General features: G+C 42.2%; 1 protein-coding gene across 8 annotated transcripts in view; it reads left to right on the top strand.

The window, feature by feature from the left end:
- The first annotated feature begins 263 nt into the window (after positions 1-263).
- MTCL1 (microtubule crosslinking factor 1) overlaps positions 264-21,604 on the top strand; it is a 111,693-nt gene continuing 90,352 nt past the window's right edge. For 7 of the 8 annotated variants that reach the window (XM_074878482.1, XM_074878456.1, XM_074878491.1 and 4 more), the window contains exons 1-3: positions 265-700; positions 12,086-12,310; positions 13,813-13,971. In XM_074878482.1, the coding sequence (XP_074734583.1) occupies positions 12,113-12,310; positions 13,813-13,971 (357 nt within the window). In that variant the 5' untranslated portion in view covers positions 265-700; positions 12,086-12,112. Of the gene's footprint in view, positions 701-12,085; positions 12,311-13,812; positions 13,972-21,604 lie in introns of all 8 variants that reach the window. The other variant, XM_074878441.1, reaches the window with a different exon arrangement.

The following is a 21,604-nucleotide window of genomic DNA, read 5'->3' as shown; positions in this document are numbered from 1 at the left end:
CGCCGCCGCCGCCGCCAAGCCGCCGCCCGCCCCCCCCAAGTCCCCCGGCCTCTCGGGCCGGGCGCCCCCCTCGCCGCACCCGGGCGCCCACCCGCCGGCCGTGGGGCTCCTGGCGGCGCCGGGCCGCCTCTCCCGCCGCCCCGCCGCCCCCGGGGGCAAGGCCGCCGCCACCGCCGCCGGCAGGGCGGGCGCCAAGGCCGCCCCCTGCGCCAAGCGGGCGGCCCGCGGGCCGGAGCCGGGCCCCGGCGGCCGGGGCGGGGGTCGGCAGCCCGGCGGCGAGGCGGCCCCGCCGCCCGGTAAGGGGAGGAAGGGGAAGCGCGGCGCCGCGGCGGGCAGCGGCCATGCGGCGGCGGCGCTGGCCCGCGTCGGCCACACGGACAGCAGCTCCGACCTCTCCGACTGCCCCTCCGAGCCGCTCTCCGACGAGCAGCGCCTGGCCCCGGCCGCCAGCAGCGACGCCGAGTCCGGCACCGGCTCCAGCGACCGGGAGCGGGAGCCGCCCGCCGCCCCGCCCGCCGCCGAGCCGACCCGCACCGGCCCCGGGCGCGGAGCCCCGCCGCCCCCCGGCCCCCGCGGGGAGCCGCCGCCCGCGGCCCCTGGCGGGGGGCGAGCCCCGAGCTGCGGGGAGCCGCCGGCGGCGGCCCCGGAGGAACTGCAGCGGGAGGTGGAGGAGCTGCGCTCAGAGAACGAGTACCTCAAGGTGAGCAGCGCCCGCGGAGCCCGGCCGCGGCGGGTCCCCGCCCGGGCAGGGGGGCAGCCAAGGGGACGCGGAGGCAGCGGGGGCGGCGCAGCCCCCTCCTGCCCCGGGCTGCGGGGTCCGCGCTGGCGGCGGCGAGTGGATTCGCGCAGTCTGAAGTCACCTTCCGTGGGACACCCCACACACCCCTGTCCCCGCGGGACCAAGTGCCCGATGTCACCCGATGTCACCCGATTCTAGAGGCAGGGAGAGCCAGCCGGGCGCCTCGGTGCTCCCCCGCGACGCGGGGCCATGGCACGGCTTAAGGGCCGATATGGGGCTTAAGAGTGTGATCGCGGCTCCCTGCAAAAGCCCCATTTGCGGAGGCTGGATGGACGTTAAGTCGGGTGCAACACGTACTGTGGCAGCGTTACGTTCGGTTGCCGTGCTGGTAGCTCAGCAAACCCCAACTCTTTCTAAAACACCGCAAACACTCTGCCCGTTTGCAAGATCGTGCTTTCCAGGAACGGTTTTCCTCAATATCGCCCTTTAAAAAAAAAAAAAAAAAGAAAAAGTCAGAGAAACCGGTTCCCTCATTTGATGTGGAAAGGACGACAGCATTACGCTGTTTATTGTGTTCCTTTATCACTGGAAAGACAAGCCACTCCTTGGGAAGTACTAAGAGAATAACAAGAGCAGCAGTAAAAAGTGTCACTGCATCCTTGTACAGGTCGAAAAGTATGTGCGTTCATCCTCCGAGAAACTGAAGAGCTAAATTCAGGCATGCTCTGAGCGGGGTTGACCTGCGAGAACCTTTAGTTGGACTTGCACTTACAATCTGATCTTTTGGCACAGCAAAGAGGCTACATCCATAAAGATCTATAAATAAGATAAACTGAGATAATCATGTAACCACAGCTACTGTACCATTTAACTCTGCTGCTCGTGAGAACAATCTTTGTTCCCTGATTTTGCAAACACCCTGTTGTCAAGCAAAATGACCATGGAAATCCATGGGAGTTTTGCTTTGATAAGGATTGGAGTTGAGTATAACCTTGGGAGAGGCGAGTGGTAAAGACTGGGCTTGTTAAGGGGTTTTGGCTAGGGGACAAGAAACGATGTTCAGCACAGCAAAAGGTTAACAGCAGGGGTGCTGCAAGGTTCTTTGCTGGGTCTGGTGCCACTTAATGAACTGGAAAAAGGAACCAGCAATGATACAGCAAAATTTTCAGATGACATGAAGTTTTTTTTATCTTAAGTCAAGCCCCGCAAAGACCAGACAGAACTTAATCACTTAATCTCTTAATCATTCCTGAGGAATGAGTGAAAAATGAAGGCAGAGGGTGGGAAATAAATCTCAATATTGAACATTTGAAGCACTTGGAGAGAAGAAGGACTGAGTATGCACTTCTCTGGGTTTTAAATGCATTGTGTTAACTCAGGAGCATCATGAGAGAAGGAGCAATGCTCAATGTGAAAACTGCAGACAAAAATTATGCTAGATTTCAGTGGGAACTGAGCAGAGAATAACAAAACATTATAATGTTTTAAAGATGTGTAGCTGTTACACAGATCAGTGGGTGTACCTGAAATACTGTGGGCACTGCTGGTCATCTAGAAAAGGATAATACAGAACTAGACCAATAAAAATTATTGGTGCACAGCAAAGCTTTTATAGCACTCATTGGATGGAAAACTCTGGAGTTTATTAGGGAAACATAATAGTCTAGAAAATGATGAGCAGCATAGAGAACCTTTATCAGAAGCTTCTGTTCTACTTGACAGCCCAGAGACAAGAGATGTAATGAAATCAGAATTGATAATAGGAATTGCTTTAGGAGTAAGTAAACTGGTACTGCCATTAAAAGCTGTGGAGGCCGAAAGCCCAGGAGCACCTCTTTGCATTACAGGTTTTGCACAATTATAGTACTTAAACTTTAACCCTTTATGAAGAATGTGTTAAGCCTCCTGTTTCATGCCGAAAGTAATTTTTAACTATGGGAAACTGAAAAAAAAAAAGTTTGTCTGAATTGTCTAGAACCAACCACTGTTAGGGAGTCCCACCTGAGGGACTTTCTGATCATGGGACCTGATTGACATTGGCAAGTCCTAGGTAAAGAACTTTGTTCTACATCGTTTCAAACTTCTCACCCTGTACAACAGTGTCTTCAGGTCTTTCACCTTGATATATCCGTCTATAGCAACTTCTTTGATTTGGATTACGCCTTTTTTAGGCTACAAGTATTTCTGGGACCAGTAGGATAACGCAGACTGGTGTCTTGGGGCTCTGTGTCTCAGCTGACTTCCAGTGGGCATGTCCAGGTGCCTGGAAAGCCACGAGCTCACGCTATCGCCTCTTATGAGGGGAATGAGTCTGCTCTGTCTGCTCTCCTTGACCACCTGGGTGCATGAAGTCTTAGCAGTTCTGGTTCTCTCTCGAAGTGGTTGGAAACAGGCTGGTGCTGCAAAAGTTATCAGGAGAATTTCCAAACTTCATTTTCCTTTCCTGGGGAAACCTGTAAAAACCATCTGCAAATTAAAACCACAGCATTGCCCGAGTTGTTTACTCATGGGTTGGTTTGTCGTGTTTTTTACAACACAGTTCTTTTGGTTGGTATTGGAGCAAGCTGTGTTTTCCTTTAACTGGAAGGGGCTAAGGGATAACCGGGAAGCTGTCATCTGTAAATAGACAAATGATTAGAAAAATCCCAGAAGAGACTGTTAATTTCCTGAGCGTGGCCATATGCTGAATTTTGTAGCTTTCACTCTGCCTTATCCCTCCCTGCAGCTGGAGTGCAACAGTAAGTGCACATACTTTTAAATCCTGTTTCAGGGAAGTTTATCTTTCACATAGGAGGGTCCTTCACGTATCTTTCACATGTCTGGACCATAGGCTATAGAACATAGTGTATATAGACTTAGTGCTAATGACTGCTGGAGATTAAAGGTCTACCAGAAAAAACAAAACAAACACAATCATTTGTTTTTATTTCTACTCAAGAAGTGCTAGAAAGTCTTCCAGAATGCTCCATGGAAGCCTGCGCAGAACAAACTGTTGGTGCTGCAAAGGTCTCAGACTTCATATACTGTGAGCCAGATCTCAACCTGATACGATGTTACCACCTTATATATTTCCAGGGACTGTGATTTTACCCTAGATGAGACTTTGGCTCCAACAGGGGCCAGCTATCTGTAAAGTTAGAAGTGACTGAGAAGTGTTTATATTGGGAAGTCTCTCATCTACTGCCCCTGTGAAATATCATCATTGATTTAAATTTCATATATTTCTTCTGTAACCTTATTTCAGCTACCTATGAGGGGAAGACTGTAATAATACAGTAGCATTTAAAAGGTATCACTTATTTGTTGATGTGTAAGAGAGAAATTATGTCATGCTGCCTGACTTTGTGGAGCTGGGAGGTCATCAGTAAGTGCTAGTGGAAGGTAAAGTTTTAGTTATTGCTAGCTAGTCATGTTAGTAATAGCAAAATGCTGCCCACACAAGTGGTTGTTTTTCAAGATTACTTTAAAGTGTCCAGCACGTGAAGAAGCATTATGCACTATGCAAGTCCTTGGGAAACTTTGAAAGAAGCTCTTTGTGGTGTAGAGCCCTCTAAAGGATGAGGGATCCTAAGGAAGAGGACCCAAATTTTAGCAATTAAAAATGTTCTTGCTTTATCTCAGCCAAAGTTTAATTCAGACTGTTTTAATTAAATAAACATGCTAGCAGAAACAGCAGTGGTATTCTAGTCATGACACATGCCCCTTTTCTGTTTACATCGTTCATGGCCACAGTGTGAAAGCAGCCTCCTACGTGAGGCATAACACTTCGTACAGCCCTTAAAACGAAACTGGTGCTTGCTCTGCTTTGCGTTGCTGGGCCTTCTCTTTGTGCGTGTGTTGGTGTAAGTTCAACATGCCAGAACTGCTGCTACGGTGTGGACTAGCTCAAAAATATATTTTACACTATCTTGGATTTATTAGATAACTGTCTTGTTTATCTTGCTTTGTTTTTTTTTTTTTTTTAAATACTCATTTTTATCTGAGATATATGCTGGATATAAATTGAATAAGGGGCCACTCCAGGCCCCTTATTCCACTCTGATACCTCTAAAGGATGTTCGTTTTTGTTTAAAATCACAGTGTGTCATATGAGGTTACATTGTATAGCTCAGCTCCCTTGAAACTGTAGATCTTTGAGACCATAGGCTTAAGATGAACTCATAAGGAGTAATACCACCATTTCTTTTATTAGCCTGCAGGGAGTTGTGTATGTCAAAGGGTTTTGCAGAGCAAAAATGATGCGAAGCAATGGGACCAATTTTTTTCTGTTTAGTGAGGGTTACTGGGGTTAGCAAAACAAAGCTTGTCCCCCATCTCTGCTTGACGTGCTGCTTTTCCCGCCTGGTGACCAGCAGTCCCAAAGAGAACGGAGGTGATAACCCTGCCCAGAAGGATATATAACCCACGTCGCCGGACTCAGCCGGAGGGATGGTCAGCTGTCGGAGGGAAATGTCACTTTGGGGAAGAATAGCATGGGCACGTGACTCCTTAGCCCCAGCTGCGTCCCTGTGAACCCCTGTGCTGCCTGGAGGGGGTTAGCTGTGTGATGTGCCAGACAACAGTCTCCCTCGGTGGCCCTCAATAAATGACTCAGTGTGGCACCAGCTAGATGACTGCTCAAAGGACTTCAACTGCCCCAGCCGAGGAAGTGTGTTGAAACAATACTGGGGCTAGTATTTGAATGAGGCAGAAAAGCTGCCAGATGCTGCTCCCTCTTTCAGATCCTGCAAACTTTAAACCAGCCCTGAAGTCAACAGGTGCACACAGTCCTACAGTTTTTCAGTTCTGGTCTTGTTTCATGCACAAGCTTCAAATAACATTGAATCAGTGCATGACTTATAATGTAATTTGGTTTGAGAGCTAAACAATAATATCAGGGGCCCAAGGACTTCGGGTTCATTAACAAATTTGCAAGAAGCAAAAATAGTGGTTGTTGCTTTCTTCTCAACCAAAGCCTTTTAAGAGCATATTTATTCCTACTGCAGTACTGTTGTAAAGTGATATGGGGGATGTGTTTATTTCTTAGCAGCAGCATCTCCTACATACAGATACTTGGAGATATTTAAAATACGAAAACAGATTACGTAAAATTGCAGTTCACGAATCTTAGATTTATCAAGGACTTTCTAGAACTTCCGGATTTGCCAGCGCGATAGCAACTACCCACTGTAACTTCTGCCCCTCCTCTCTTCCTCACTCTCCCCTCATTTGATTTAATGTATATTAAATAGCCTTTTATTTAGAAAATAATACTGGCATAATCTGTAAATATGACTTTTGGCTAAATTAATACTTACATTTTTTACATAGGCAATTGAATTGCATCCTTCACTTGCATTTGCTTAAATACAGTACAGTTTATTGGATTTATATGTTTTTGTCTTCCTAGTTTGCAAATGTTTCCAAGTTAGTATATACCTTCGGGACATTGATGCGTTCTAATTCAGTGGAGCCTAAAGACCTTCAATCTGCTAATATATGTAACTGTAAATGCATAGTAGAGAATTCATCATCCATACATCTTTTATGCTATTTTCTGCATGTAATTTCTCCCTGAGAATAACTTTCAAAATTCCTTTTTTTTTCTTTTTGACTTGTGGTTGGGTTCCAGTGTTTAGTCTCTATTCACACTCTCAGTTAAGAGCTTTTTCTATATTAGCCAGTAATTATCAGCTCAGTGAGGGTAGATGAGCAGACCGACCTCGACTCAGCTGGTGCTGAGACATCTACCTCTTTATATGCAGTTTAAGGGGTCTTACTGTGGACTGCATTTAGTCTAGTGTCTTGAATGAAACATTCTCATCATGCATGTGTCTTAAAGTTGTCCAGAGGACTCGAGTAATGGTGCCCATTTGGTTCACCCTTGGAGCATAGGTCTCTCTATTTTATTTCAGGAGTCTGGTTCTTGTGTGCTTTGTGGGCTGAATGAGTGTGCAGTTGGTGGGGATGATTGGAAAATTTACTTTCAAACCTCATTACGGATCTCAACCAGACTGGCTGGGTAGACACAGCCCATCAGTTGTACAAGTCTTCCTGGTCACTTCAGTAGGAATGACTCATATGTGTATGGGTTACTTAGTGTAATAGTTGCATGGCCTGACTCTCTCTCTCTCTCTCCTCTTTTTTTTTTTCTCTAAGAATCCTAAACAAGGCATATTCCTATAATTTACCCTTAATTATATTTCATTATAAATTAAATCAACAATAAACAAGCATGACATCAGTAAAGGTATTAATGAGATAATGGCTTCTCTCCTGAGAGGCAAGCCTTCAATTTGTACCGTACAGATGTGAAATTACAGCATCAGTATGTATTTGGGCTATGCAGCAATGTAAACTGCACACAGGCTTTCCGCTTTCGGCCAATTCACCTTGTCTTGGTAGACTGACAGGGAAACAGTGAACCCTAATTCTGTTGCTTTTGCACTGAAGTCTAAGAGAATCCCGCAAATGGAGCCAGCTATTTGAGTGTGACCCTGTGTTCATATAGCCACCCCGTGAATCGCAGACGAGTGATCCCTATTAGACCCCAAATAATTAGCCTTTAGGAAGTAATTTAGGCCAAGTAGCTGAAACCATAAGCGGTTAGACTCAGGAGCATGAGCAAGTTGGATTTCTACTGCAAATTTGGAAAGAGCTGCCAGTAGAAAGTTATTTTTTTTCCCACACTTCCATTTGTTCTTTCTGATGACCAGGGTGACATCTAGAAAGAAAAGCAGTTTAGCTTTTTCCTAAACAATATTCTTTCTTCTAGGACTCTCTGCCTGGTGCTGTTCTTACTGAAGGTAATCATATAATTACCACTAAATTAAAAGGGATCAAGAGGAGGCTCTCATCCCCTACAGGAATGTACAGCAAAATGAAGCTTCTTATGCTAGCACTTAACCTCCTGATTTCAATTGCCACTTCAGGATTCTGAAGCAGGTCCCCCCTGTTAAAGGAAGGGAGCAGGCTCCCCATTTTTTAGATGCACAAAGAGGGATGGCCACTTTCTTAGTTGTTTGTTGTAATTACTTTTATATGCCTATTCTGATCTCTTTCTTCAGTTTTACAATTTTAATGTCCATGGTATGAAAGTCAACACCTCTTGAGAGAGAGAGTTTTAATTCTCACCCACAAATAATAATAGTAACAAGAACAATGCATTTTAATGAAGTCAGCGATTTTGTTTATCTAGTATTTCCAACTGCCTCACAACCAAAGCATCTTTTCTGCAAACTACCGAGTTTGGGATTTTTAAGGTTCTGGCTTTTTTTTTTCTGGCTTTTTCTTTCTGCATTTACCTTTGATTTCACTAATGACTGACATGTTTTCCTTCAAAGCGGTACGTTTGCCAGTTTAAGAAGTAGGACCATCATAGTTTCAGTTGTAATTTCTGCTTCTCTGGGTCTTTAACTTAGCTTCCTCTGGTTTGTGTGCATGCATGGCTTTAGAAGAGGAGTTTAAGCTGTCCTGGTTTTGTAGGTGTAATAGTAACAGCTCTGACTTAGGAGAGGCTAACAAAAGGTTTCAGCGTCTACAGCAGAATCACAAGTACTGACCAAGGAGAATAAACTGTTATGAACTGGAAGCATCTACACCCTTGCCACTGATTTTGTGGCCTGTATTTGAGAGCAAGATTATGTCTTTATTATAACTAGTAAAAGATTATCTCAGCATCTATAACTGTATGCTGTCATACAAAATCTGAACGACATCTTATTTTCCTACAATTTGACGTTTCAGAGATGACATGATCCTGCATATATATTTTTGATATATAAAAATAGGGCTTCATCTTGCTCCTCAAAAAGATTTAATCTGTCCCATCTGGGTTTTTGCTCCCTGGGCTGGACAGACTATGTAGGTCCAAGCCCCAGGCACTGCAGTAATACAGCAGAAAGCAGGCTGGTGCTGTGTGCAGCCCATACCGTGAGGTTTCTGCTCCTTATATGGTCAAAATTGTTTGTGCCCTCATTGTGTTTGCATGTATGTTGCCATGTTTTAAAGCTCCTCCAAAGGATGCTATATTCCTAAATGCAAGGGGTTGGGACACAGTGATTTCTATAGGAAAGTTTTAGGAGTAGAAAAAAAGTTAAGTGTGGAAAATAAGCTCAATTCAGTCAAAAAAAAAGTCCGAGAGGAGAACTGTGAGGTTTTAAAGCACAGCTTTCTTGATTGTATCCTAAATTTTATTTTATCTGCAATATTACACTAGAGAAAAGCAAACTCTGTATTTATAACCAAAACCAGAGGCAAGCATAACAAAAAAAATCGCAGACTGGCAAACTCAGAATTGTGCTGTTAAGGGAGATTGCAAAAACTTCATTTTTTCTGGAGGTAAAAGACAGGCCTATCTCCTGAAATATAGCTCATGCCAGTGCTTGCAGCTCTTTGGGAAACTTCTTTGGTGGGAGGAAAGACATTGGATTCAAGTCTCCAGCGGAGACAGAGTGACTCTTAAGTCTGGGAGAGCTCCCATGCCCACTGAGAGGATTTGGGAATATTCAGTTTCAATAGGATGACTGTTTCAGGGATTGGGTTGTTTAAAATTATGTGAGTTTCACTTTCCAAATTTGGTTGTAATAAATGCTTTGAAGTCAAATATTGTGGGTTATTTGTCTTTAGAAACCAACCAGATTTACTAATTCCAAAAATGTGATGTAGATAAGGAGGAAGTTTAAGAGATGAACAATAACATTATAATTGCTCTTTGCAGGCCACTTAACACATGAAAGCCATTGCTTAGTTCTTAAATATAAACATCAGATTATAAACCAGATCTCATTAATTTGGTGATGACAGATGTTTTCCTTTATTGTGGGTTTGTGTTTCAAAATTCTCAATTTACAACCAAATTATCAATCTAACATTAGCATTCTGAAGATGATATTAAAAAGTTAATTGAACTTAAATCTAGTTGAGGTAGACTCAACTCCAGAGTCTCTGGACAGCCATAAGCAATAACTCTGGTCCTGTTCATCCCAGAGGGCTTTGACAGGTAAAGACTGTACTTTTGGTCTGAGTACCTTAGCCAAAATACCTAGTTAATAAACTGGTAACACATAAGTGTACTCCTTTTCTTAGGTTCAAAAGCCACTGCTACTCTCTAACCAGTTTCTAAAACCTGACATTTTCTTCTGTATCTCTATTATTACTGGGTAAACTTTTACTTTACCTCTTGAAAGTGTCTATAAACGTGAAGCATAGTGAAAAAGTGTGTACATTAAAAAGAAAACCATGTCTCCTCCCCAATTCACTCAACCATACATTGCTATGTTTTTCTTTTTAAAAATATCAATCATTTATCAAAACTTCATTGGTATGTTGATATGGCCAGAGTATTTGCCTGTACCATGAAGAGGAGTAGATAGGGCCTGGACCATAAATTGTTTTGAAAGAATCCTGCTGGGTTTGGTCTGCAGAGCTCATTTGCTTCCTTGCAGGCTGCTGGTTTTGGTTAATTAATGTGTTTGCAACTTCTGAGGGTGTCATTGCTGCAAGTGTAACTTCTGTTACTGTGCCTACACTATTGCTTTTCAGACAGTGTATGGCATGAGCATGGTCCAGCTTACTGGGGTGTAACCCTTGAGCTTCTCCATCCACACAAATATCCTACTCCTGCAGCTGTTCCAGGAAGATTGTGGGACAGGATGCCCTTACAGCACAAATCTGAATATACTGAGAATGTGTATGATCTAGTGGTCTTGTGAGAACACTTTCTGAGCATTTAGGAAGAACTGTGTGGAGAGACCTGGGAGGGCTGTACTGGTGGAGCAAAGCCTCTCTGCTGAGCTCAGAGTGGTCATTTTGGACATAACAAGCCTTGTGCTTACCCAAAATTTGACTTACGCTGATTCAACTAACTGAAGTTAAAACATAGTTGTATGTTGGGACATGGTTGGGATTTTGGTAGGAGTAACACTATCATTCTAACAGAGCTATGCTAACGAAGCTAAAGAAGTTCATCACATCTTCCTTTGGTCAAGACTGTGCTCAGAGACAAGATATGTCCCTCATTTGTTACTAAAGCTCTGGTGGAGCAAGATGAATGCGGAGAAAAACATGACTGGCCATCCAGTTAGGCCATGGGAAGGAGGAATGGTTGAGAGGACTACCAGGGGAGTGTAGGCAGACGTGTTCATGGAGGGACTGGACAGGGATGGTCCAATCTGGGGCAGGGGGGCTTTGTCAAGGGAGCTAACTCCATAGTAGTGTCTTTTCCACCCAATAGAAGTGTGAAATATTCTCTAGCCATTCTTGGTATATCAAGTGTCATTTACAGGTCTGAAGTGAGGTGGCAGTGCAGCTAGCCCCAGTGCAAGTTCTCCTTGAATCTTATTTAAGCTATGTTTTCCACAGAAAATTTGGTCTTTATAATATCCAATGCAATTTTAAAGAACACATTTAAAAATTAATAGTTCATTTCAAATATACTCCTTCTGGCTCCTTTTCTTGATTTCCACCCCCCCACACACACCCCAACTTTGTTCAAAGTTAGTAGAGTCATAGTTTTCCTTTCACGCAGTAGTTTAATGGTTTGTACCCCTGTGCTTGGAAGACCTTTATAAGAGTTTTAGCTCTGGAGCTTCAGTCATGCACAGATTAAACAAATGGGAATGATAGAGCTTATCCTGTTCAGCCGTAAGTCTTCCAATCTGACTTTAGAGTGCGTGTGCTGCTCATGGTTTAATATGGAATTGGGACAGTTCATGATGCCCAGAAAAGAATGACCAGGTTATTCCCATAGGCACAGGTTTTATTTTGTCCGTATGGTCCTGTTATTGAAATGTGTGTGCACACAACAGAAACGCACTATCTCCTGCACCCAACCTATCTGTCATTAAGCTTGTGCACAGTGCTAGGCTCAGATGGGACAGCATTTTCATATGGAGCAGTTCAGTATTTGGTGTAAAGATTCATTAGTTTTCAAGGGACGATTTAATTTTTAGGAAGTGCTGGTTGTTGAAAAGGCACATCACACAGAGATGCTGAGGTAACTTGGTTAACTAGGTTTACTGTAGTCAGATAAAGCAAGGAATCCGTTCAGATGGTGGCAGAGTCTTAAGCACTTTTATTTTAATTAGAGATGGTAAAATGAAGGTGTTACCAGTTTCAGGAGACAGATAAGCATCTGGTCTGTGTTTAATTATACAAGCAATTGTAAGAAATGTAACAAGTGTTCATTAATTTAGTTCATCATAATTAGTCAAGGTTGGGGTAAAACTTCTGTTTCTGTGACTTCTGGAGCTGCATGTTGCAATCTGTATCACTTCATTAATATGGTATCCTAGTGAGCATGTTTCCTATTTTGCTCCCATGGGTGAGATTAGAGGTATGATGGAGCACTGTTTTGGCTTCTCACAGGATGAGTTGGATGAACTTCGGGCTGAAATGGAAGAAATGCGTGACAGCTATTTAGAGGAAGATGTTTACCAGCTGCAGGAGCTCCGGCGAGAGCTGGACCGGGCAAACAAGAATTGCCGCATTCTGCAATATCGTCTCAGGAAAGCAGAACAGAAAAGCTTGAAAGTTGCACAAACGGGCCATGTGGATGGAGAGCTCATTAGGAGCCTGGAACAAGATTTAAAGGTGGGTGAGAGATTCATATTCACAGCGAAAGAGAGTAGACCAGGATTTGGCTCCCTGCAATGGAAGGGAGGGTGACACATGAAACAGGCAATAGTTTTCCAAACTTCAGGACCGATTTCCTCCTTCTGCAGTGGAGAACAAATATGCAGCTTATCATCATAAAAAGATGTGTTAGTGAGTAAAAAAACGTGCTTAGATTCAAAATGAAAGAAATGCAGTCAGGTTACATTTGTGCATTTGAAAGATTTAAAGGGTTTTGGTTTACTGGTTTTACTGAAACCGTAGCTTTGCAAGACTGTATAAACAAAACCTGAAATGCTTTTCCCAATTCATGCCATTTCCTTCCTTTTCTCTTCTTGCTTATGCCAAATAACTGGGAAAAAAATAGTCAAAGTTTTATTTCTTAGTGCCTAATGAGTTACTCATAACAGGAACAGACTTACAATATTTTAGCAAGGCAGATAGAGAATCAAAATGCTATTCCCATAAAAACACAAATTCTGTAAAAATTATGTTCATACTGAAACAGTTTTTGTATTTTTCAGAAATGTTTCCATCGAGGCTAATCTTTGCATAGGCACATTGCTTATCTAGTTTTACTTGTCTGTCTTAATATTGCTATCTTGTAGCAATGTTTTGAAAACATCTACTGTAGAGAAGGACTGTTTACCACTAGAATTATTAAGCATTTTGTACTTACAAATGCAAAACATAAAACCTTCTGAAACTGGAATGATTGGTTCCCAGCGTGGAAATAAGAGTGACATATCAAGTCATCAAATTTTTCAAAATGTCAGTCCTAATTTTCTCTTTTATGATAGAAAACAAATTATAACCTTATCATAATATAAATGATACGTTACTCAGTAAAAATCTTGTACACAAATTCAAGTGAGATACTGGGTTTTTTTAGTTTGTTTGCTTTGGTTTTGCTGACTTACTGTAATTCAGTAACTCATCATTTTCCATGATGAATCACCTTTCCAAATGTTTTTGGAGTAAATATTTATTCTTGTTAGGCTGGACACAGAAAACCATAGCTAGCATATATTTCTGCGCTTTAATATCACTCTTGCCTAGTTGTGATTGCTGCTAGAGCAGCAAATTTGGGTGGATGAGACTGCTGCATGAATGATCGATGACCTGTCGACTTTACAGCACAATTCCTCATCTTTTGTTTTATTGACGTGATATGCTGGGACTTTGATGTGTGGGTTTGGTATCTGCTTATTTCCTCCTGCTGTTCATGACCTTGCCTTAGCGTAATGTGGAGAGGGAGCTGGAGAAGGGTAATCAAATATATTTTCATCTTGGATTTCTTTATTATAAGTGAATATTCATTTTGGTACTCAGAAGGCTTGGAGTCTTTCATCAACAGTCTCATAATTGAATTAAAAATCTCTTGGCTGTCTAGGGATGTAATATGCTTCCTACTGTAGGAGACATACTGCTGCTGTTGCTCCTCATGGATCGTCTTCATGTGTTTCTGCTCTTCTGACCAGGTAGCCAAAGATGTTTCTGTCAGACTGCACCATGAGCTGGAGAGTGTGGAGGAGAAACGTGTTAAAGCAGAAGATGAAAATGAAATCCTTCGGCAGCAAATTATTGAGGTGGAAGTATCCAAGCAGACACTGCAAAATGAGCTGGACAAGTTAAAAGAGGTAAGCAATAGTCAGGAAAGCCGTACAAAGCAGTGTTGCTGGGTTAGATGGGAAATTTGATGTGCAAATGTCTTAGACTAACTCTTACATGAAACGCCTACTGATATGGCTTGTACAATTGCCCAGGAGGTCTCCTCACCTTTGTGGTGTGTCCCAAATGTGTTGGTAATTTAGAAACAATAGAGAGGTAGAGGAGTGATGCTGGGCCTTTTCTCCGGGGCTTCTCACAAGGCTTCTGTCCCATTTTAAACTGGCTCCTCAGAGCAAAACTGTCTTTGATTTGATTCCAGCTAGCTCTGACTCTCCTTTATGCAGACTGGGACTTCCACCTATCTGAGAGTCAAATGAGGTGTGCGTGACTCGTCTCTGAGAGTGTACTTCAGATAGGCAAGCTGCCGCTTTGGCTGGTGCTCTTCAGTGGTGACAGTGGGAGCCACCAGCATGAGCTAGGCAGCGGGAATGTGGCCTGTAATGTATAAATAACATTGCACTTCAGGCGCAGAAACACTGTCTGTTGAGAAAAGGGATCATTTCAATTGGAGCTGACATGTAGTCGTACTGGGTGAAGTGATGATCCTTGGAAGCAAATGAGCTGAGGAGCAGGGGACAGTAAAGGAAAGCCAGATACTAGATGTGGCTCTTTGCCGGAGCCCACATCCCGGTCTGTAGTGGTATTTCTGTTCTCTTAACAGTACAGCAGACTGGCAGCTCACAGCCTCTGCTCTGTTTTAAACCAGATTGAGATAGATCATTTAAACGTAATGAAGTGAGGCATTTATCCTCTGAGCCTTGGTCAGATTTAGAGAGCTGGTGCAGTTATGTGTTATTATAATCTTTCAAACAATGTTTGCAAGTCAACTGTCACAAAGACTGACTCAGTTTTATAAGGACAAGCCCTCTTTAGTTTCTCTGTGCATTTGGGTTATGACGAGTCCAGTGCAAGAGTTTTGAACCATTTTGTACCTAACAGGACAGATCATCAGCTAGTGTAAATATGAGTGTTGCTTAGATTACTTAGGAGCCTGACACAAAAGGTAAAATCTGCATGATGTTTTAGCTATTCTTTTTTCTTAATGTTATTTGTGAATGCTGTGTTTAATGGACATAATACCATGTTACAGGGTCTGCAGTCTATATTCCATACAAAACTACCATGTCATTCACAGTACCAAATGTATTGCTTGTTGTTGATTAACACACAGGTCCACTAGATAGTGCTTGATTGTCTTTGGGATTAAGCAGTTAGAGAAACTAAATTGTGGGTGAGCGGTGGGAAACAAACTGGTCCAGTGGTGCTGGAGCCTCAAGCTAGCACTAACCAGGCTGAATTTACCGTGCTTCCTAGATTGCTGCAGCCTAGCAGGGCAGGGAAGCCCAGCTGTTCTGGTACAAACTCAACTGTCTCCCTTCTGCATTGCAAGTTGAAGTGAATGTACCCTTACTTTGCTCCATAAGAGGCAAGGACTGGAAGGGATAGGGAAAGGGGAGATGGCAGGTAGAATGTTGGGATGCATTCATGCTGATCTGGAGGCACAGCAGGGCACAAGATGTAGCATGAGGTGTAGTAGTAGCAGTAATAGAGACAGTCTGGTTTTTCATACCATGAGTGGTGGTTTCTCTGGGAGTCAGAATTTTACAAGGTCACAGTAGGTGAGAAGACAGAGGTTTGGGTCCTCAGTAGGTCACACAAGGACAGATGAGCCAAAAGTTGGAGAAACACAGGGATATCTGTGCCAGATAAGTATGTGTTTGCAACCTTGTTAACACTGCTGAAAAATTGGAAAAAAAAAAATTCTTGCCTCAAGATGTGTTCAAATATCTACCAGAAGTCATGCCTCTTTAGGAACATTTAATGCATACAAAGCTCTAAAGGAATATATTATAGACATGCCAGTGGGAAAAATACTGCTTTAGATATCAGGAGAAAAGTGACCCAAAGGCCATGTAGCTTCTTCCCAATCCACCCTTACTATGCATTTTGTCTATCTAAAGGCTGACACTTAGAAGGAGTGTCTTTCCTATCCAGTCCTGGAGCGTTGCCCAAGACCCAGTTAGACAGTATTCACTCTCTGATATAGCTCAATGTCACCATATGCTCATTTTCTGTAATATCCTTGACTATGCTCAGCCCTTTTTCTCTATCATCCTCTGATAAAAAGGTTTTCTCACATCCATGTTCATGGTTTATTGCTTAATTCAGTGCTAGCTTCTGCTTTATCCTGCTGTACAATTCTCTTGGGTCCAGTTTCTCACTGCAGTGGATGGCATATATGTTGATTACCTTTAATATATTTTGCGTGCTGAAATATCTTTGGGAACTGTACGCATCTCTAAAAGCACTCTTTCTTCAAAGCCACCTTCATTTTTTATCTTTTGAAGAATTCCTAGCATTTATGGTGTTTAGTGCTGTTTTGTGTTCTTTCACCCCAGTACCTGTTTCAATCTCCTGTGATACTTTCAACAGGATTTTTCTGATGTGAAATATATACAGGCTTGCTCTGTCTAAATTTTGTCCTTCCTTCAAAAAAGCCTTGCAGTTTTAACTGGGAAATTAATTTTTGCCTTCTCCTGACTATGTGATTTCAAGTTGTTGTATTAAGTAGATAAGAGATAGGCTTTCCTCTTTTGTCACTAAATAATGTTTCTCAGTGTATCAGCTTTGCAAATAATAGAAGCAAAGTTACAACAAAGAGGAAGGGTGACAAGTCACCTGCCATGTCCTTCACAGTGCTCTTATCTCCTCTTCTACTGCTGTATCATAGCTAACGCACTTCCCTCTCCAGTCCAGATGCTTCTGGATTCCCGTTTCATGACATGCTTTCAGAAGCTTTTCCATAATCTATCAAAACCACATCCAGACTCTTGTTTTGTTCTGGTATCTGCCAGGCACTCCCCATCATCAAAATATTCTGGTTTTCACTGATGGTTTCAATAAGGAGCTCTCAGATCTTCAGTGACTGACTTATAGGTTTTTAGGATAATGCTACCTCTTTCCTTTTTTTTTTTTTCTTTTTCCATAAGTATGCTCCATCCCTCCAGACTTTTGCAGCATTTCCTATAGATGATTTTTGAGCTAAGATATGGATTGGTAAGGATTTTTAACCAATACTTGTGGATTTTATCTACTTCTGATGTCTTCCAATTAGACATCATTCTTCTCTGAATGTCTATTTCAGCACCCTAGCATTCACTTTGCTTTCTCATGCCACTCTACTTCCTTTTTTTTCAGTCCTCTTAGTCAAAAGATAATATGGTGCTTTCCTTTCCCATAATGCTTCCTATTTTTTTTTCAGATTTTGTTTGTTTATTGCTGTGTAGGTTCATCACTCAGCTACTCTTGCCTGAAATACTTCCACAAGCTACTTCTTTCACCAGCTAATAATGTTTTATCTCTGAATATTTTTTAACTTTACTGACTGTACCAAGTTTTTCTGCTTCAGTCTTTTCTAACTGCTGCAGCACTGTGGTTCATTGAATTTTTTTTCCACGATTACATTCACCTACTTTTTCAGTTTCCCTTTTTCAACTCTTACCTTTTTTTTTTTTTTTTAACTGCGAACTTTTCAACTGGTTTTAGGCCTCCTTCTGATGCCTTTTTTGGGCATTCTCCATCAGAGCTTCAGAGTTTTCCTACCGCTGTGAACACTTCTTTGTAGCATATCCTTGCAAAACTGGGATATGTCTAAGAACTGTCCCTTCTAGGAACTTGCTAGGATTTTCTGTGACTTACCAAGCTCCTTCTTCCTTATAACTTTAGAAGCACAGGCAATGTACCCTCACAGATTCAATAAGTACACGTATCACTACCAATGCTTGCTTGCTTTTTTTCTCTTGTTGTCTAGGGTATTAACATCACCATTTGAGTCAACAGGCTGCCAGGAGAGAAAAAAATTACTCCATCACTAACAGATTACCTCAGCAACATCCCTGCAACCATCATTTCCCCTTCCTAATATTCTAATTCAGCTTATGAGAAATACTGATGTATATTAAGAATTTAATTTGGTCAACCAGCAAAAATTCAGAAAACTCTTTCCAAAGTTTCCTTTCTTTGCACCAGTGCAAAACCCTTACTGTTTTTCTCCTGAGCATCTAAAAACCAAATCTTTTCTCAAATGCTTGAAAACAGCAAGTGGATTTTCTTTGAGATCTGAACATCTTCCACTGAACATCAAACCCATCCCAAACATCATTTCCTTGGAGCCACCAGGGCATCTCTAGGGAATGTCTTCCTTATATTTTCTCAGCAAAAAAAATTCTTAACTAGATGATCTATCTTTAGTAAGTTTAGCAACTATGAAATCATGCTTGGCAAGTGTTGGGCGCCTTTATGTACAGTGATCATTAATTCCCCTGCAAGTAATACCTCTCAGAGTAACCCTGTCTAAAAACTCTGTACCTGGGGAAGAATAAACCATTTTTACTACTTATTGTAGAAATGCACTGAGATGGCAGGACCCACTCCCGTTCCCTGTGGGGAGAATGAGTCCGTCGCTTGTTCGCAGCTGTTATATGTGTATTTTCTTGTGTTCTTTGTCTGGGTTTGGCGTTGTGAGCCAGGGAAGAGAAAGAGGCATGGCCATGGCAGCACTGACGCTGCTGGGGAAGGGTGGCCCTGCTGGACCGGACAAAGAGAGGAGAGGATTAGTGATGGGGGTAGCAGCTGCTGAAAGATTTCACGTGAGTGCTATGAAATGGTTTAGCAAGAAATGAATGAGAATTGTGTAACTGGGAAGAAAGGGGCATTTATTGCTTGTGGGACAGCCTTACCGAGCAGGTGACGGTCTCTCTTTATTGTCACTGAAAGCAGAAGGACCGGAGGGGGAGCAACTGGAGGTGTTGCTTTCTCTCTTGCAAGGACCTCTGGTGTAGCAGCAACCTCCCCTGTGGCACTGAGGTTTTCCTGGCCAGCTTCTAACTTCAGCTGAAATCATTTGTGCTTTGAGCCCTCCAGGTTGTTGGGACCGTTAGAGACATGAGTGCTGTTCTCCAGGCATGTTCACTTGGGAAATCACTTCCAGTTGATGGAGGACCATGGCTGCAACTCGTGTTCGCTGGTGTTTTTACAAAGAAAGGCAGAGGCAAAATGGGTAGGCAAGAAATACTGTTTCCATTCATTTCCGCATGAGAGGAGAGAAGTGCAAGTCCACTGACCGTTAGTAATGTCTCCAGCATGTCTCTCTAGGACACAGATTGAGATGAAAACCACTACATACTCTAAATGGGTTTTCCCAGGTTACCTGTGGGCTTTTTACGGCAGTGGCTTCTCTCAAGGTTCTTTCATCCAAGGTTTACTTGCTAATGGGGATGCTGTCATTCCTGAGCTTACCCTCTCCTCCCCTGCAGCACCTGATTTTTGAGGCACAGGTCAGGAACTGCTGCTTTTAACAGTCAAAGTAATTTTTCTGTTAAAATATCTGTTCCTTTTAACAGAGTGAAAAGCTGTATTCAGATGCTTATAAAAATGATAGAAATATACAAGATGAGATTAAATATCTTTCAGGCATATTATTTAGAGACAAATTCTGCTCCAAAGTGCATGTGTACTACTCTGTTTAACATCACTAGAGGTAGAGAGCATTTTGCTGATAGAAGAATTTAGCATTATAAACATAATATAGCATGACAGTCTGATTTTCATTGCCTTGAGCCTTTTAAGTAGGGCATAATACATGCAACATGTGTGTAAAGTCTGATTATTCCAATCTGAAATCACTTTTCCCTCTTTTCTCTCTGATATATATATATATAGATACAGTGCGAAGTAATACACAAATGGTGAAGACATTTTGGTGAAAACACACTTGTTTGTAGGAAATATTGCCCATGTTTTCATTAGCTAGGACTTCATACATGTTTATTAAGGTAGCACATAATGTTCTTCGGTCATTTCTCAAATGAAATTTACTCACTGGGGTGAAGTAAGGCTATACTGTGAACAATCTTTGGTTTTTGTAATATATGACTTTTCTTCGTTATCAATGGGTTTAAATGATGGGACTTTGCTAAGAAACAGGGGAAGGAGAAGACTTGTAAGCTATAGATTCAAATAACATTAAAAGGGCTAAGCAAGATCACCATGTTGACTCAGTAACCCTGCTTAGAAGTTACTGATTGTGACAGTTATAAATAATGAAGTCTTGTGCAATAATCATAACTAAAATCATTAACTGCATGAAAGTTTTACCACAGCACCATTTTGTCTCCAGTATCTTTTTTTCACTGTGATAAATAATGAATTGGTACTTAAACCACAGTGAATGATTTATACTCATTATGGCATAGTGAAATGGTCTGCTCAGTGTTGGTACCAACAAACAGGGTGGAGGGAAGGTGTGGGAATGGATCTGGCTCAACTCAAAATATATAGCAGTTAAGAAGCAAACTAAGTAACATAATTTATTTTTTTCCAAAGAATTATATTATACATCTTCTAATGCACAGTCCATATTTCTTTTTAGAAATCAGAAAAGTAGATTTAAACAAAAAAACCCCTGAAATTTTCAAAATGTTTTCTGCCAGTCTCTTATGCTTATAAATGCATCCCCCTCCCCTGAACGATATCTACATCTGAATTTATGATTTACCAAATAAATTGCAGCCAAGCTACAGCTAGTCTTTATTTTCTAAGTATTTGCTATTGGTCCACACTTGCCAGCAATCATCTGACACTGCTTCCAAATCCTGTTATAATGTTTGAAGTGAGGGGTTTTGAGAGAAGGTAATAGTGACTCTGCTGATCAGATTCAGAGTTTTATATCATGCAAAAACCCCTGCTCTTCTGTTACTCAGCCTGAGCACAGCGTCTCATCCCAGACGTGCCTCTTCTAACTCACCCTCTTCGTGGCCTCATTCCCAAATACTTTGGTGGACCTCAACTGGCCTTTGCATATGGAGAAATTACAATTAAGTGATGGCATTTACAACAGGAACAATGACCTGCCATAGCCGCTTGATTGTCCAGGTACTGGTTAGTTATAAGGAAACCTTCTCTGTGTAGTAACTGAAATTCCTCTATGCCCCATTTGTGGTGTGTTTTTCTAACTATACAGCAGAAGTCTTTCAATAACTAAAAGACTGCTATTATTTCAATAACAGAGACTGGCATGGAGATAACCTCCATGAAGCTCAAATTGTGTATCAGTCTCCCCATCCTCCACTCTGTTACCAAAAATAATCCTGCTGTTTGTCACGTGGGCTTCAGCAGTGACAGTGCAAACAAACTGTGGCCTCTGTGACATCTATATAAAACTTTCATGGGAAGAATATGATCTTATTTTTCATTCCTTCCCTTAATCTAGCCATAGCATAATTCAAGGTTTTCTTCAGCAAGCCCTTATGAAAAATTGGTAGCAAAACCTTCAAGTGCTGTTCTGGGGGAGAAAATTAGGGCATGCTCTCCATATTCTAAATCACATTTCCACTGGGGCATAAGTCCTCAATGAAGATAGTATGCTTTGCTTTCCTTTCCAAGGTGTGGGCAAGACTTTGTTCCAGGGCAAGCAAGTTTGCGCAGCATGCTGCTGTTCTGTAAGCAGAAGCTGGGATTTAAAGCTGGAATATCCACAGCTGAGTGCACCGAAGTTAAATAGGAATATCCCTCATTTTTCACTGTCCGGTGAAATTCAGATCA

This window comes from Strix uralensis, chromosome 1 (genome assembly GCF_047716275.1).
Source record: "Strix uralensis isolate ZFMK-TIS-50842 chromosome 1, bStrUra1, whole genome shotgun sequence".
In the NCBI taxonomy this organism is placed as follows: domain Eukaryota; kingdom Metazoa; phylum Chordata; class Aves; order Strigiformes; family Strigidae; genus Strix; species Strix uralensis.
Note: the sequence above shows the minus strand (reverse complement) of the source record. Positions and strands in the feature narration are given on the sequence as shown.